Source organism: Thalassophryne amazonica, chromosome 1 (genome assembly GCF_902500255.1).
Source record: "Thalassophryne amazonica chromosome 1, fThaAma1.1, whole genome shotgun sequence".
NCBI lineage: Eukaryota > Metazoa > Chordata > Actinopteri > Batrachoidiformes > Batrachoididae > Thalassophryne > Thalassophryne amazonica.
In genome coordinates this window covers 85,633,308-85,652,161 of record NC_047103.1, presented here as the reverse complement: position 1 = coordinate 85,652,161, position 18,854 = coordinate 85,633,308, and the positions used below count along the sequence as shown (strand labels likewise).

The window sequence follows — 18,854 nt, the reverse complement described above, 5'->3', positions numbered from 1 at the left end:
AAGCCAAGCCTGTCTTTGCTTTGCATTTGAATAGTTATTTCTTAAAAGCTCAGGCATTTCCTCGTACTTGTGTTACTTTATGACGCAGAAAATAAGTGGAAGACATGTCCATTATAAGTGCTGTGATTGCTTTAGACCTTGCAGTGTTGTGGCTGGAAAAGTGTCCCTGTCTCTTCATCTTGCTTGTCCTTGCTTGTGCCAGCTTTACGAGCATCCAGAGGCTGCTGAACTCACCAACTGAGATTTGTGGTGCTGCTGTTGTGCTGAACTGCCATTCCACAGAGGAAACCAAAGGCTCGACTTTTGTCCAACTTTCACTCCTTGTTTTGAAATCCATATCACTGTGGCTATGTTAATTTTTTTTTACCTCATGTCAACTCTACCCTTCCTTGACCAGTCTCATAAGAGTTTCTTCCTGACCTTTGAACTTTTTAAAGACTTAAAAAAAAAAATTTAAATAATAGGAGGAATTTATTTAAATGAAGCAAATATTATCTTTCTAAATTTTAGTATCCAGTAAAATCCTGTTGGGGTTATCAAAAGTTAATACAGTGTACGTGGTATTTTAGCATTGCTTTAATCATAAGTACTTGAATAAAATCTCTCATTAGCCCATCACAGATGATGAACACAATTTGGAATGGAGGAGGGATAATGAATATGGGAGTGGGAAGGAGGATTAAAAGCATGATGAAAAAAGTGTGAATGGAGTCACACAGCGGACGATGGGCTTAAATAAGAAAAATGCGAAGGGAGAGGGGGGTGCGAAAACTGAGCCAGTCAAGCAGAAGAATGGAAGAAAACAGAGCCAGGATTAATGGTAATATCAGAAAGACCGAGAAGTGACTGGACTGATGGCAATGTGGATGACAGGAGGAGGATTAAAGCTGACATAAGTATTGCTAGATGGAGGACAGAGCTACAGAAAAAAAAATTGAATTGCAAAAGAAGATAGATTCCACAGGTCAAGAGGAGGGCAGGAACAAATATGATCAAGAAAACGTGGAGTCAAGAGTAAGAGGAACAAATTAATATGTACTCAAAAAAACAAACATGAGGAGATGTTATGAAAACGTGTTGAGGCTCTGCTGCTATCACAAAATACAGGATTTAATTCTACATCGGCGTCAGAACAGCAGATTTCCTTGAATTGTTTTTACCTGCTGTTTTTAAGGCACAGACACAAGGAATTTTCCATATAGTAAGTTTCACTGGAGTATTAATTATATTTTGCCTAAACATGCTCTTTATATATATATATATATATATATATATATATATATATATATATATACGAGGGCTGTCCGTAAAGTATAGGTCCTTTTTATTTTTTTCAAAAACTATATGGATTTCATTCATATGTTTTTACGTCAGACATGCTTGCACCCTCGTGCGCATGCGTGAGTTTTTCCATGCCTGTCGGTGACGTCATTCGCCTGTGAGCACTCCTTGTGGGAGGAGTCGTCCAGCCCCTCGTCGGAATTCCTTTGTCTGAGAAGTTGCTGAGAGACTGGCGCTTTGTTTGATCAAAATTTTTTCTAAACCTGTGAGACACATCGAAGTGGACATGGTTCGAAAAATTAAGCTGATTTTCAGTGAAAACTTTAACAGCTGATGAGAGATTTTGAGGTGATTCTGTCGCTTTAAGGACTTTTCACGGTGCGAGACGTCGCGCTGCGCTCTCAGGCAGCGTCATCAGCCGGTTTCAAGCTTAAAACCTCCACATTTCAGGCTCTATTGATCCAGGACGTCGTGAGAGAACAGAGAAGTTTCAGAAGAAGTCGGTTTCAGCATTTTATCCGGATATTCCACTGTTAAAGGAGATTTTTTTAATGAAAGACGGCGCGGCGGCACAGGAAAAACACCACCGTGTTGATAACCATTTGTAAAATCCAGGCGGCTTTTGATGGCTTTCAGTGGAGTGAGTATATGAGAAATTGTTTATCAGCTGGAGATGTTCCAACTTGTCCTCAAGGCTTCCAACAGAGGTGTTTTTCCTGTGGCGGAGCGTCGCGGCGGCTGCAAGCCGACGCTGCAATCCGCCTGCACGTCTTTCATTAAATAAAATCTCCTTTAACAGTGGAATATCCGGATAAAATGCTGAAACCGACTTCTTCTGAAACTTCTGTTCTCTCACGACGTCCTGGATCAATAAAGCCTGAAATGTGGAGGTTTTAAGCTTGAAACAGGCTGATGACGCCGCCTGAGAGCGCTGCGCGACGTCTCGCACCGTGAAAAGTCCTTAAAGCGACAGAATCACCTCAAAATCTCTCATCAGCTGTTAAAATTTTCACTGAAGACCAGCTTAATTTTTCGAACCATGTCCACTTCGATGTGTCTCACAGGTTTAGAAAAAATTTTGATCAAACAAAGCGCCAGTCTCTCAGCAACTTCTCAGACAAAGGAATTCCGACGAGGGGCTGGACGACTCCTCCCACAAGGAGTGCTCACAGGCGAATGACGTCACCGACAGGCGTGGAAAAACTCACGCATGCGCACGAGGGTTCAAGCATGTCTGACGTAAAAACATATGAATGAAATCCATATAGTTTTAGAAAAAAATAAAAAGGACCTATACTTTACGGACAGCCCTCGTATATTTCTGAAAACATGATGCTAGTGCCCATGGTCAGTGCTGCAGTCTTGCAGCCACTCCACATCGCAGCTGCGGTATCAGCACAATCCACAGCTGGGGAACACATATCGTGCCATGCAGAATATCACCTAACGAGACGCCACAGCGAGGCACGTGCATCGCGGGCTCTCCTCACATTGTAATAAATAAAACCACATATCGCCTTTGCAATGCTGTCACCAGCGCTTCAGTGTGCACTGGAGGGACACATGGAGCCGGTCATTCATGTAAAAAAAATAAATGGAAGAAAATGTCATCCATGTCAGTTTAGTACCTCTGTGTTTACGTCCAGGAGGAGGACGGTTCTTTTTTTTCAGAACATTTCAATATGATCTAATTTGGTGGGATAAGATACAATCCCATACAATGGTGATACAATGGTGCGTGTGTGTGTGTGTGTGTGTGTGTGTGTGTGTGTGTGTGTGTGTGTGTGTGTGTGTGTGTGCATGTGTGTTTTTTTGTTTTTACAGTAAGAACAGAGTCATGGCCAGTAACATTATTGTCTTAATTTTAAACAGTACATTCATTGTTTTATGATGTTCTATTTTGTGCTGTCACATTTCCGTTGATTTATGCTCAGCATAAATAATATGTCCAGCATATAATCGCTGCTGCTGCTGCTGTCTGAGCGCAATGTATGTCCTTGCACTGTTTGTGCACATGCACACGAGCGTGTACGAAACTGTCGCTGCGGGATCGTTCTCGCCTGTCTGACCATGTGTCCCTCCCGACAGTGGGTGGAACATTTCCAGGTTCAACAATTCGGTTTTTGTTGGTCTTTTTTGGCCGGTTTCTGCGTTTTCCGCCCAACTTCGTGTTATGTGTGAAGGGGCCATAAAATATATTGTTTAATTTATGTTGCTCCAAAAATTCATCCTGCATCAGTCTTTCTGCGGAATATGATCAATTGCAACCAGCCAGTATGAATACACCCAGAAAGTGAAAAGTAAACAATATCAACAATAGATCATATTGCAGCAGCAGTACAAGGTTTATGTTGGCCTCCCTTTGGAAGCTCCTTATTCATCATGCAACAATAGATTCCTGTTAGTGGGGATGCAACAGGCAAATGTTGCACCATTCCCAGTTTGTTCACTGACATCCACAGAAGCCTGTCATCAGTGGCAGCGCCAGGAAATTTTTGTTGGGGGGCTGAGGGGGAGCTGGGGTAAAAGTTGGAGGGGCTCCACAAAATGTCATCGAAATGAACAATATATAGTAAATTGCTTTATAAATACCAAGGTATATGTTTTAGTCACCCGTGCTCCTCTATAATGTGGTATCAATGCACACACACATCACTTAGAATGATTGCAAGTTCAGTAAACTTGCACATAAGTATACAAAGTGAATACATTGAAATGGTGCTCAAGACAATGCATGGAATCAACCTTACACAAATCGTCTATATCAAAGATTTATTGCCATTTAGAGTGCCATAAGAGTGGCCGTAATAAATATTTAGGAAACCTAAATTTTTGGAGTATGGAATTAAATTTGTCTCATTAATACTTGCAAATGCACAGAGGGTGATTTACAAATATCCTTTGATTTGTACACGTGCTTTGTGATCCACAAACACAAATTTCTGATTTGTAACTTGTGTGTGGGTTTTTACAAATAAATGTTTATTTGCAAAACTGAAAATTCTGTTTGTGAAGGGTGATTCAGCATTGGTGGATCACCGAACACACACATTCATCACTTTGCTCAGTTACGCAATATTCGAGACATTCTCAGTGCAAAACTGCACTTCAGATCCACAATATGTCAGTCGCTATTCACATTACTGGCAGAATTATTGGGGGGTCTGAGGGGGGGCTTGGCTCATTATTGGAGGGGCTTAAGCCTCCCCAAGCCACCCCTTCGCACCGGTACTGCCTGTCATTGTTTTAGAGTTGCCTCCTTGACACAGGTTTACCATACAATACTATACAGTTCGTACTTCTCAACAATTGATTCACATGAATGTCTCCTGGCTCTTGATTAACTAAATTAACCTGATCCAGCTCACTGTTAAACAGAGAAGGGAAATACTGACAGTTGGGGAATTCAAAGCAAGCAGAGTTTATTTTCAGTTCTGATGCAACACAGATTATTTTCTTTTGCTGGCTGGTATTCCAGGCAGTGTATTGGCTATCATTGTGGATGCACAGTACTGAAACCCAGTCACAGCTCACTTCGAGATTACTCACTGGGGTTCTAATGCTCACTATTTTTTACTGCCTCTACTTTTGGCACAGCAGTCAAACTCCACGGTGTGATTCTGTGAGGTATAGACACCAGACAGGCTTTGCTAATGTCTCTTTATACAGATTCATTCCTGATCCCAGAAGGGTGAGAGCAGTGCCACTAGTGAAATACATTACTGCAAGTAAAGCTACTTAGAAATCCACGATAATACCAGAGATTTTATTCTGCATATGCAAGGAGGAAGACAGAGGAGGATGGGATGTGTGTGTGTGTGTGTGTGTGTGTGTGTGTGTGTGTGTGTGTGTGTGTGTGTGTGTGTGTGTGTGTGTGTGTGTGTGTGTGTGTGTGTGTGTGTGTGTGTGTGTGTGTGTGTGTGTGTGTGTGTAGTCTTGTCACTCTTGAGTCAAAGCTCTTATGTCAGAGCCACTGGAGAAGTGAACAGAAAGGCACATGTTGTGGCAGTTGAATGTGCATGTGTTTTTGAAACACAGTTTGTGTTGCAGACCTTCAAAATTATGTAATTTTTAAAAGTGAAGACATGCTCATTTGTGCTCACTTTTCTATCAGCCTTTAAAAAGAATATGTGTGTGAATACTTTGTTTTAAGTTAGCCACAGAGTAAGGATTATACAGGTTCACTGTGATAGTTAAGATTATGTTTAGGAGCAAAATTATTTCTCAGGGCCCCTTCACACGTAACACGATTGAATCCGACTAGCGCACGAAGGAGGAACTGTATGCCATTCATGAAAAATTGGAGCTGCATCCAATGCCTCATACACCTGTCGCTACAATTATTCACGCACACCAGCGGCCAAAAGACAGAGTGAGTCTGTGAGAGCCCATTCGATCCCTCTCGCGGCAGGTGTCGGCCAAATTCCAGGTGACACACACAAACGTCTAACGCCACTCACTTGACACCTGAGGAAAATGTATTATTCCTGTTGGGAAGGTGTCGTAGCACGGACCCACAACAGGGGGCGCAAATGAACGGACAATAAGTAAGCCAAAAGGTAACAATTTAATGTTGTGATATTACACAACGAAACGTGTCTTAATGTTCACAGTCAATAAACACCAGGTGACGTGTGGGCAGGCTCGAAGATAGAAGACGCCCGACGAGAGAGAAGCCGCGTCCCACACGGCCTCCACCACCAACGGCCTGAAGAACACCGGAGCCGCCAAGTCCCAAGTCCCCAGGTGGCCTCTGTCTTCGGCTGTCGACCCTGGTACTGCTGGCAGAAAACAGAAAGATGATGTGTGAGTGTGAGTCCGCACACTCAGTAATTAACAGTCCAGACACCATTAGGAGGGAGCACCTCCACCTCCAAATCACACACACTCGTGCAGCTCCTGATCAACCACTTATCTGGGACGGGGTGCGAGGTGAAGCCGTCACTGTCACACCAAACGCCAATCCTCCAGACAAGGAAAGCACCAGGAAAACGGCTGCAACAGAAGTTCAGATTACTATTCAACGTATAAGTCAGCAGAGAAAATTACCTTAGTACTGGTAGTCGATTTCTCGGCGGGGAGGTGGAGTTGCAGTCCGGCTTATATGGTGGTGTAGATGAGTGACAGCTGGAGTAATGAGTGACAGCTGTCACCTCCTCTGGGTCTGGCGCCCTCTCGTGCTTGGAGCCCGCACTTCAAGCAGGGCGCCCTCTGGTGGTAGTGGGCCAGCAGTACCTCCTCTTCAGCGGCCCACACAACAATTCCTCCCGGTTCTTTCTGTAGATACTGCCCCTTATAAATAACAAAATTGATATATTCCTCAGTTTGAATTAATTGAAAGTCAAGCTGAAAACCAGGCCTGGGTCCCCAGAAACAGAGCCCACACATGGACTCCATTTTCTGAAAAGACTTCAAACATGGCCGGCATAATGCTTTTATACAAGACAATATAGGCGGTGCAGTGGGTGGGTTTTAGTTTCACAGACCTAATCTTACTGGCTCCTCACAGACTGAGGGAAAGCTCCTCCCCTTGTCTTCAACCAAGTTGTTTGGTACATGGTGGAACCTAATTCCTTTTTGTTTCTGATCAGATAAAACCAGTTCAGACCAGTTGACATACATATTCAAGCAGACGACGAAAACTCACCAAAAACATAACCATTGACTTAAAAAAAGGCGTTTGATACTATTAATCACAACATATTATTACGTAAATTGGAAAAAAATGGCATAAGAGGTACTGCACTAAATTGGCTCCAATCTTATTTAAACAACAGGCAAAAATATGTACAAATAGGAGAATATAAATCTTTGTTCAAACAGATACATTGTGGAGTTCCACAAGGATCCATTTTAGGACCTAAACTTTTTTTAATTTACATTAATGACTTGCAACTCATCTCCGAAAAACTGAAATTTATCCTCTTTGCTGATGACACAACGATAGTATGTTCTGGGGAAAACCTGGAACAACTTGTGATCGAAATGCAAATAGAAATTATTAAATTAAAAAATTGGTGTGATGGTAATAAATTGCCACTTAATATTTCAAAGACAAAACTAATGCAAATTTTTTAGGAATAATAATCGATCACAAGATGTGCTAGAAACCCCACATTGCTAGCATACAATCCAAAATGGCCAGAAGTATTTCCATAATGGGGAAAGCCAAACATTTCTTAGATCAGGATTCCTTATATATTATTTATTGCACATTAATACTACCATATATTGGCTATGGCATTGAGGTATGGGGTAATACATATAAAAGTAATGTAGACACACTTTTTAAGCTACAGAAAAGGGCAATAAGAATCATCCATAATGCAGGCTTCAAAGGTCATACGAAAAATTTAGAAATCTTGCAGAATTTAAAACCCTACAAATAATTTTCAAAGTGAAACAAAACCTACTACCAGATAACCTCCAAAAATTGTTTAGTGAAAGAGAGGGAGGTTACAATTTAAGGAGGAAATATAATTTTAAAAAACAGTGTGCTCGTACAACAATGAAACAAATGACATGGGGTGGATTTATGGAATAACCTAACTGAAGACATCAAAGTGTGTACTACATTACATCAATTCAAAAGAAATTTAAAACTTAAAATATTAAAAAAATATGAAACTGAATAACATAATTTTCAGTATAAATACAGGTGTGCATGTTTGTGGATTTAAACTGTTATATTATCGGGTCATATCGAATGTATGGGAAACATGCATGCACACGTGGAGACAGGTTGCCCATGGGTGCATGTGTGTGGATAAAAAACTGTTATGTCATGTTGAATACAAGGAAGCGTGCATGCACGCATGGACACGGGTTGCCCATGTGTGCATGTAAGTGGATAAAATTGTTATATTATTAAGTCATATTGAATACAGGGAAACGTGCATGCATGCGTGGGCGCGGGTTGCCCACGGGTGCATGTATGTGGATAAAAAATGATTATATCATCAAGTCTAATCGAATACAGGGAAATGTGCATGCATGCATGGGCTTGGGTGCCCATGGGTGCATGTATGTGGGTTAAAATTGTTATATTATCAAATCTCATTGAATCTAGTGTGTGTATTGGTTTATGCAAAGGTATTTGTGTATAGAAGTAATGTATTTATGTAAATATATGTTGATATGTATAATGCAAGGTGTGTGTTTATATAGGTATGTACACTCAACAAAAATATAAACGCAACACTTTTGGTTTTGCTCCCATTTTGTATGAGATGAACTCAAAGATCTAAAACTTTTTCCACATACACAATATCACCATTTCCCTCAAATATTGCTCACAAACCAGTCTAAATCTGTGACAGTGAGCACTTCTCCTTTGCTGAGATAATCCATCCCACCTCACAGGTGTGCCATATCAAGATGCTGATTACACACCATGATTAGTGCACAGGTGTGCCTTAGACTGTCCGCAATAAAAAGCCACTCTGAAAGGTGCAGTTTTGTTTTATTGGGGGGGATACCAGTCAGTATCTGGTGTGACCACCATTTGCCTCATGCAGTGCAACACATCTCCTTCGCATAGAGTTGATCAGGTTGTCAATTGTGGCCTGTGGAATGTTGGTCCACTCCTCTTCAATGGCTGTGCGAAGTTGCTGGATATTGGCAGGAACTGGTACACGCTGTCGTATACGCCGGTCCAGAGCATCCCAAACATGCTCAATGGGTGACATGTCCGGTGAGTATGCCGGCCATGCAAGAACTGGGACATTTTCAGCTTCCAAGAATTGTGTACAGATCCTTGCATCATGGGGCTGTGCATTATCCTGCTGCAACATGAGGTGATGTTCTTGGATGTATGGCACAACAATGGGCCTCAGGATCTCGTCACGGTATCTCTGTGCATTCAAAATGCCATCAATAAAATGCGCCTGTGTTCTTCGTCCATAACAGACGCCTGCCCATACCATAACCCCACCGCCACCATGGGCCACTCAATCCACAATATTGACATCAGAAAACCGCTCACCCACACGACGCCACACACGCTGTCTGCCATCTGCCCTGGACAGTGTGAACCGGGATTCATCCGTGAAGAGAACACCTCTCCAACGTGCCAAACGCCAACGAATATGAGCATTTGCCCACTCAAGTCGGTTACGACGATGAACTGGAGTCAGGTCGAGACCCCGATGAGGACGACGAGCATGCAGATGAGCTTCCCTGAGACGGTTTCTGACAGTTTGTGCAGAAATTCTTTGGTTATGCAAACCGATTGTTTCAGCAGCTGTCCGAGTGGCTGGTCTCAGACGATCTTGGAGGTGAACATGCTGGATGTGGAGGTCCTGGGCTGGTGTGGTTACACATGGTCTGCGGTTGTGAGGCTGGTTGGATGTACTGCCAAATTCTCTGAAACGCCTTTGGAGACGGCTTATGGTAGAGAAATGAACATTCAATACACGAGCAACAGCTCTGGTTGACATTCCTACTGTCAGGATGCCAAATGCATGCTGCCTCAAATCTTGCGACATCTGTGGCATTGTGCTGTGTGATAAAACTGCACCTTTCAGAGTGGCCTTTTGTTGTGGGCAGTCTAAGGCACACCTGTGCACTAATCGTGGTGTCTAATCAGCATCTTGATATGGCACACCTGTGAGGTGGGATGGATTATCTCAGCAAAGGAGAAGTGCTCACTATCACAGATTTAGATTGGTTTGTGAACAATATTTGAGGGAAATGGTGATATTGTGTATGTGGAAAAAGTTTTAGATCTTTGAGTTCATCTCATACAAAATGGGAGCAAAACCAAAAGTGTTGCGTTTATATTTTTGTTGAGTGTATGATCTCAAATCTTTTTATTTATTCTTGTTTGCACAGCCGAAAATAATACATGTGAAAGGGGGTAGAAAATATAAGTTTTACTTCATTCTACTCCCTTTGAGTAATGTACTGACTCTAAAAGATGAATGTGCACAATAGATAAATGTTTTTAACTTGCTCAAATAAAAATAAATAATAATAATAATTTAAGCATAGCAAATACTTAAGAACCAACATGAAATAACAGAATAAGGAATAGTACAGATATTATCTAACAAAATGTCGGGCCATTCGCGCTGTCAGCACGAAAATAGTGAGCAGACAATCACTTTCAAGCTGGATGTGAAATTTGTCTAAGTGACATCCTGAGTGTGGCATTGTAAAAAGCAACACACATGTGGCGTGCATGTGTATCCCACGTATGCGCGTGTGTCACCCCCCCACCACATGTGGCATGCATGTGTTCCCCCCCACCCCCCCACTCCTCCCCAACACATTTGGCGTGCAGGGGGAGCGCACACTTGCATGACATGCTGATATGTACAGTGGCTTGCAAAAGTATTCAGCCCCTTGATATTTCATGCATTTTAATTTGTTTATGGCATTTCAAATACAAAAAGTAAATCAGGCTTCTCAATATAAACATTTCTAAAATTATCTTTCTTAGACTCCAACTGAAAGTAAATCTCTACAACTTGATACAAATTAATTAAAAATATAAAAGCCAAGATGATGGGTTGCATAAGTAATTAGCCCCTTTGGTATAATACCTGTAAATAATCAGTTTAATTGCCAGTTTTTGTCAGACAAGTCAGGGGATGGATACATGAACATTTCCAAGTCACTGAATATGTCTTGAACTTTATTTACATCAGTTATGAAGAAATACAAACAGTATGGCACTCTATGGTAAATCCGTGTGGAGTAGACTGTTCTCAAAAACTGAGTGACTGTGCAAGAAGGATAACCGTGAGAAAAGCCACCAAGACACCCAGACAAGAGAAACTGTGCATCGTGCATGTTTTGCATTTTGTATCCCCAGTTATACAGCTTCATGATGAAGTGGTGTAGATGAGGATTTTATTGAAGAGAAGACCTGAAAGTTCAGCTACAATTTGCCAGAAGGTACATCTGAGATGCAAGGCCAGATTTGATATTTTGGAGGGCTCTGATCTAAAGTGGTTTGGTTCATCACACCCAGGGATATGTGTGAAACTTAAGACCATATTACAGTGCAGGCAGCATTTTGTTAGTAATTGCTGGCCTTGAATTACGCCCTGCCTCATTTAGGTATACCGTGTCTGAGTACAGTTTGAAAAAAATAATTAGCTGGCCTTTCAATCAAGGAAACACTTTCCTTGAATCAGCGAGGTCAGTGGTGAACTTCATTTTGTACCTCTGTTACTGGGAACGTCAAGACTGCTCTGTCTGGTATATGTGAGGTGTTTTTTTTAATGAAAATGCATTATGATGGATGGGACGTTTTTTCCGATGATAGCGAAAATCCGTTAAACAAAATCTGATATATGGCATTTATTACATGGAAAACCTCTCCCTGGCGACAACATGTGCTGTAAAACCTCGACAAATCTTGTCACATCTTGTCACAATATGTGCCGCAATGGGGCCATGAACGTCGGCATATATCGTTGTCGTGACAATATATGCACGGCGATAATGTGTGCTGGAACAAGGGTGCCGATCTGCAGTCTGTCATGCTGGCTTGTTAAGTGCTTCGAATGTAAAGAAACAGTTGACAAGTTATCAAGCTTTTGCATTCATCGTTCCATTGCTCTTGTCAACTTTTTGAAACAGCCTACCAGCTGATATGACACAGGCACACTTTGTGGAAGGTTTGCAGTCAAGCATTCAAACAAGCGCCTTGGGGCAACTGTTTGTTGTGATTTGGCGCTATATAAAAAAAAAATTGATTGATTGATTGATTGATTGATATCCCCCAGTGTTTATGACTGAAGAACTGGTACTGATATAATTTGATTTTTCTTTTTCATTTATAGTGAGCTGCATTGGTGGGGTATGAATCCAGTGTGTCAGTGTGGTGTTACATAGAGATGATCAGCCTGTAGCACTGCTGAGGTGTTATTTATTTATTCAATTTTTATTTTACAAATAAATTTTAATTTAGGTCTTCTGTTGATCCATTGTTAAGTCTAATTTTGTTCTTTTCTATGTGAGGATAAATTATATTCATAAGTGTAAGGAGATCTGAAAGTGATCTTTGCAGGCAGTGAATGGGAAATGCAACAGAGAACATTTCTATGTTCTCTGCATTGTCTGTGATTTCTGGAAAGAATGAATCATAAATATTTGTCGAAGAAAGAGCCGTATTCCAGAGTGTGAATTTCAGTACCAGCCTTAAAAATGTAGACTCTTCTCCCACAACATTTGCTTGGCATTTTGATCACCCACACTGTGTTAATCATTCTTTGATCTCATTGTTCTGCAGAGGATTTAATGTCCTGTGTATTTATTGAAGATGTTATTTTCCCTGTTGCTAATGCTGGTATTGCTGCTGCCGTAGTGAATAGTAGTCAGTTATCTGTTGTCCATCATCACGTACTGTACACAGTCTTTTCTTGTGTTTTCTTTTCTTTTTTTTTCCTTTGTGGTTACTCAGACATGGAAGATTTCTTGTGCCCTTTTGAATTCTGCTGCTTTTTTTTTTCACTTTTGCAGATGAAGCAGCATCAGCTCATAACACAATCTCTGTTTCAGTCATAGCAAAACAGTCATGGCAAAGACACAGCACACGCCATCAAAGTCAGTGTATGTAGTTTGCTTGGTGGGCTGTCTTTTTTTTGTAATATTATTTTCTCTGCTTGTCTCTCCTCAGGTGCTGTCTCTGGGTGCAGATGTGCTGCCAGAGTACAAGCTCCAGGCTCCTCGCATCCACAAGTGGACAGTGTTGCACTACAGCCCCTTCAAGGCAGTGTGGGATTGGCTCATACTGTTGTTGGTTATCTACACGGCCATCCTGACACCCTACTCAGCGACCTTCCTTCTTAATGACCAGGTGGGTCTTGGTTTGGGTAATCCATAGAGGTTTTTTGGGGGGGGGTTTTGTTTTTTTTAAGGGAAAAGAAAAGGGAAAAGCTCTGGGGAAAATATCTGGGAGGTAAACACAGGCCAAGTTCCAGTGTGCAAAATAACATTTGAGTTCATCATGAAACTGATTGCCGCATATAACACAACACACATGTAGGTTTGTCAGATCATAGAGTACTGAACAATTTTAAAGAAAGTAAGTCCCTTCGGCTGTTCCCTTGTTTTGCACTCTGGGTCGCCACAGCAAATCCAAGGTGGATCTGCATGTTGAATTGGCACAGGTTTTATGCCGGATGCCCTTCCTGACGCAACTCCACATTACGTGGAGAAATGTGGCAGGGGTGGGATTTGAACCCGGAACCTTCTGCACTGAAACCAAGCACATTAAACTCTTGGCTGGTGGCACCCTTTGAGACAGAGTGGGAAGCTCAGTCATTCGTGAGGATCTCAGAGTAGAGCCACTGCTCCTTTGCATTGAAAGGAGCCAGCTGAGGTGGTTCAGGCATTTGGTAAAGATGCCTCCTCAGTGCTTTACTAGGGAGGTGTTCCTGGCACGCCCAGCTGGGAACACCTCAGGTTCCCCCAGTCAGAGGTGGTTAATGTGGTCCAGGAAAGGGAAGTTTGGGTTCCCTATTGGAGCTGTTGTTCCTATGACCCAATCCCAGATAAGTGGTTAAAGATCAGTGAGAGTGATGATTGAATTAGAATTCAGAAATGTCAAAGCTCTCAAAAGTATGTTAATTTATGCACTCATTCCTTGGATGAGGCTCCTTTTGCATGAATTACTGTGCCAATGCGGCGTGGCATGGAGGCGATCAGCCTGTAGCACTGCTGAGGTTCATGGAATTCCATCATGCTTTGATAGCAGGCTTCAGCTCATCTGGATTGTTGGATCAGGTGTCTCTAATCTTCCTCTTGACAATTCCCTATAGAGAATCTGTGGGCTTCAGCTCAGGTGAGTTGGCTGGATAAGTCCAGTAATGTCATGCTCAGCAAGCAGTTAGCAGCAGTTTTGCCACTGTGAGCAGGTGCCAAGAGGAAATCAGTATTACCACATTGACTGTGGAAACTCCCCAGTGGACTCCAAGCAACTCGGATTCTGTGCCTTTCCATTCTTCCTCCAGACTGTAGAACCTTGATGTCCAAATGAAATGCAAAATTTACTTCATAATGTGAAAATAGGACTCAGAGTCTGCTATCAGACTGATAGTAGACTCTTATAAGTAGCACTTACCAAATTGATCAGATTTTAGTAGATTCTTTTCCTCTTATTCAGTACAACCAATAGATTAATAAACCACTAATAAACCTTTAGACTGAACTTTTTGGGGGTTAGCGTGATATTTTTCATAGACTGACCCGTCTCCAGCATGTTCATGGCCGCCCGGAGCGCAGCTCACTCTCCACCGTTGTGCAGACGTCTTTAAACCGGTTGTTCCGCTCCTTAATCTGTGTGATGCCCATAGCATCATCACCGAAAGCCGTCTGAATCATCTGAATGTTTTCCACCTGGCTGTCGCCCAGTTTATGGCAAAATTTGATGCAGTCGCACTGCTCCAGTTGTTCCGCCATTTTCCTTGCAAAGAAAATCCGACGAGAGACTACACCCATCCTCACACAAAGGCTACAAGCAAATGATGCAATCGACAGGAGTGAAAAAATTCACGCATGCGCACGAAGGTTCAAGGTTGGCTCATGCAAGCACATGTGATTCAAATCCATCAGGTTTTTGAAAAAAATAAAAAGGTCCGATACTTTTCTAAGAGACCTTGTATGTGTCCCTGCGATAGACTGGTATCCTGTCCAGGGTGTCATCATATAAACTGGATCCTCGCACTCAGCGGACAAACACAAAAGTCCCAATGTTTTTGTATGGTTTTCATGTAAGAAACACTGTATATACCAGATTTTGTATAACGGATTGTGGCTCACATCCTGCAAAACATTCCGTCTGATCACAATGCTTTTCCATTAAAAAACCCTCACAAGTACCTGACAGAGCAGTCTGGATATGCCTAGTAAGAGAGGTACGAAATGAAGTTCAGCACTGACACAAGCAGATTTGAGGAATGTGGGTACCATATTTCTTTGATTAAAAGACTGGGCATTTATGGGGGTTTTTTCAAACCGTGCTCAGACCCGGCACCTAAAGAGGCTGGCCTTTATTCAGTGCTGGTGATTATAAGAAAATGGTGCTTGCTCCCTGCACTGTATGGTGTTAAGTTTCCCACGTGTCCCTGGGTGTGGTGAACAAAAGACAACTGCCTTAGATCAGAGCCCTTTGCGTGGCTGCAAACCTTCTCCATAGCCTGACATGCACCTGCTAAATGACGGAGACCACAAAGGCTGTGATTGGTCGTGTTTTCGCATTTACTCCTTTCTTTCCCATCATTTTTCAAAGTTTTTGCAATGTGCCTGCTGGCTGCATTTCGATCATAGATCAAAGAGAGGAATTCTTGGCAGAAAGGCCTGCAAATATGAGGTCCCCTTCACATATAGTACAAATGTGGTTGAATTGCGTATGAATTGCGCATGAAGCACGAATCACATGCAATACATTTAAAATCATAGCTGTGTCCAATGCCTCCTATAGCTGTTGCTACAACTATTTGCACACACCAGCGGCTGAAAGACAGAGAGTGCCCTGTGAGAACCCATTTGATTCCTCTCGCAGCAGGAGTCAGCCAAATTCCAGGTCACACACACATCTAACACCAGTCGCTTGGCACTTCGAAAATGTGTGGCTATTCCTGCTGTTAGCAGGAAAACAGTTAGCAGACAATCACTTTGGAGCTGGCGGTGAAATTTGTCAAAGTGCCCCCACAAGTGTGGCATTGCCAAGTACACATGTGGCGTGCCAGAGTGTTGGTCCCCCCACAACATGTGTGCGTGTTTTTCGTGCACTACCCCCGCAGGCGAGGCGCCTCTCATCTCATCACAGAGTGACACCTTAGTCTATGCGCCAAAGCCAATGTTCCAGTAGTAAATTGCATGAAGACACCCACAAACACAACAGAGAAATTTAAAAGGGTCCATGTGCACATCGACGTCATTGCATGGCCACAGAGTTACAGAGCTGTAGAAGCATAAATCAGGCTTTAGGATTTTAAGGTACCACTCTGCAGTGGATTGACTTGACTCAATGTAATCCTTTTAATGCACATAATGCCCGGAAATTATTTAAAACAGGCATATTTTTTCAGACCAGTTTTGACCCAGTTATTAAATGAGGCAGGCCCCTATTCAAGGCCAGGTGTTTCCAAATCAAGGAAAGCCCAATTGGTGCTGTGGATTCCCCGTAGATCATGTGGCGCCTCCTGACTGTAACTAATCCGTTGCATGCATATAACAGATTTTGTCAATTTTATATATATACCAAATATATTTCTGTTTTTACATATAACGGATTTCGAGTATAGCGGACAAAATTTGCTGGTCCACCTGAATCCATTATATGCAAGTTTTACTGAATATACTTTTATCACTTGTCACTTCTTCCATGCTTCTCCACTCATTCTAACCTGCCTATACTCTCTTTTTCACCTTTTTACCACATCCTCCATTACTATGTACATTGTCAAAAATGCATTGTTTAGAACAGTTAAAAAAAATGGCAGATGTGATTGCCAAAATAATTTTGATGAAAAAAAATAAAACCTTGACAAATATGTACATACAGTGGTTTGCAAAAGTATTCAGCCCCTTGGTATTTCACACATTTTGTTTATGGCATTTCAAATACATAAAATAAATCAGGCTTCTCAATATAAAATAAAGATTTCTAAAATTATCTTCCTTAGACTTAAACTGAAAGTAAATCTCTACAACTTCATATAAATTAATTAAAATATAAAAGCAAAGACGATGGGTTGCATAAGTAATCAGCCCCTTTGGTATAATACCTGTAAATAATCAGTTTAATTGCCTGTTTCTTCAGACAAGTCAGGGGATGGATACATGAACATTTCCAAGTCACTGTATATGTCTTGAACTTTATTTGCATCAGTTATGAAGAAATACAAACAGTATGGTGTAGCTCCAAATTCCACCTTGCGTGGCATGATGCTATCTTCAATTATAAGCATGCACTATTGGCTACAAAGCGGGCCTATTATTCTGATTTGATCAATAAAAACAAGCATAACTCAAAGTTTTTGTTCGACACGGTAGCATTACTCAAATGTCCTTTGACCTCCACATTAGAGATATTACAAGGACTGCTTTCTTCCATCTGCGTAATATAGCGAAGATTCGTCCCATCCTGTCTATGGCTGATGCTGAGACCCTGATTCATGTATTTGCTTCTTCTAGATTGGATAATTGCAATGTTTTATTTTCTGGGTTGCCGCAGTCCACAATCAGGGGTCTTCAAGTGGTTCAAAATGCTGCTGCCAGACTCTTGACATGAAGAAGAAAGTTTGACAACATTACTCCCATTTTGGCGTCTCTTCACTGGCTTCCTGTCTCTACAAAATCAGATTTTAAGGTCCTGTTAGTGGCCTATAAAACTGTTCATAGACTGACACCGCTCTATTTGGCTGATCTAAATAAACCCTACATACCAGCTTGGGCTTTGCGTTCACAGGATGCAGGATTACTTTGTGCCACTAGGGTGAATAAAAAGTTTGTGGGAAATAGAGCCTTCTCTTATTGTGCTCCAGTGTTGTGGAATGATCTCCCTGCATTAGTGAGGCAGTCGGACTCTGTTGAGACTTTTAAGTCGCAATTGAAGACACATTTGTTTTCTATTTTATATAATTAACATATTGTTTTACATGTTTTTTTCTTTTTACTTTTTTATTATGCTTTTAATGTTTTAATTATGCTCTTTGATCTTTTGGTTTAATCTGTTTGAGTTTTTTGAGTTGTTTCCTGTGAGCACCTTGAGGCGACGCTGTCGTGATTTAGCACTGTATATGTTCAATAAGTTGAAATGAATTGAGTATGGCGCTCTATGGTAAATCTGTGTGGAAGAGACAGTTCTCAAAAAACTGAGTAACTGTGCAAGAAGGAGAAGAGTGGGGAAAGCCACCAAGACACCCAGACAACCCAGAAGAAGTTGCAGGCTTCTGTGGCTGTGATTGGAGAAATTGTGCATAGTGCATGTTTTGCATTTTGTATCCCTACTTATACAGCTTCATGATGAAGTGGTACAGAGGAGGGTTTTCTTTCACCAAACATTAAATCTAGGCTTGCATCTCAGATGTACAAGGTCTGTCCGAAAAGTAACAGACCTTTTTATTTTTTCAAAAACTATATGGATTTGAATCACGTGTGATTGCATCAGCCAAGCTTGAACCTTCGTGCGCATGCGTGAGTTTTTTCACACCTGTCGGTTGCGTCATTCGCCTGTGAGCAGTGGTCCACCCCCCTCGTCGGATTTTTATTGTCAGGGAAATGTCTGAATGATTTGGAGCTTTGCTGCATCAAATTTTTCCAAAAACTGTGAGAGACAGCCAGGTGGACACCATTCCCTAAATTCATATGGCTTTCAGGGACGATTTTATGGGGATCACACAGACTGAGGAGTGTTACAGCCAGTTTAAAGACCGCCCACAGTGCCTGAGAGCGCGCCGCGTTCCGAGCGGCGATCGACAGGCTCAAACGACCAGATCATTTCCAAACTGAATGCTGTGTTGATCCGGGACGTCATCTGACTACCACAGAAATGGCAGAAGACGTGGACATCAAGACTTTTTCGGCACATTCCACTGTTACAGGAGTTTTTGTCA

At 41.8% G+C, this 18,854-nt stretch overlaps 1 protein-coding gene across 1 annotated transcript in view; it reads left to right on the top strand.

Moving 5' to 3' along the window:
* kcnh2b (potassium voltage-gated channel, subfamily H (eag-related), member 2b) overlaps positions 1-18,854 on the top strand; it is a 1,340,040-nt gene that overhangs the window by 1,172,387 nt on the left and 148,799 nt on the right. The window contains exon 7 of the mRNA XM_034172191.1: positions 12,911-13,090. Within this exon, the coding sequence (XP_034028082.1) occupies positions 12,911-13,090 (180 nt within the window). The remainder of the gene's footprint in view (positions 1-12,910; positions 13,091-18,854) is intronic.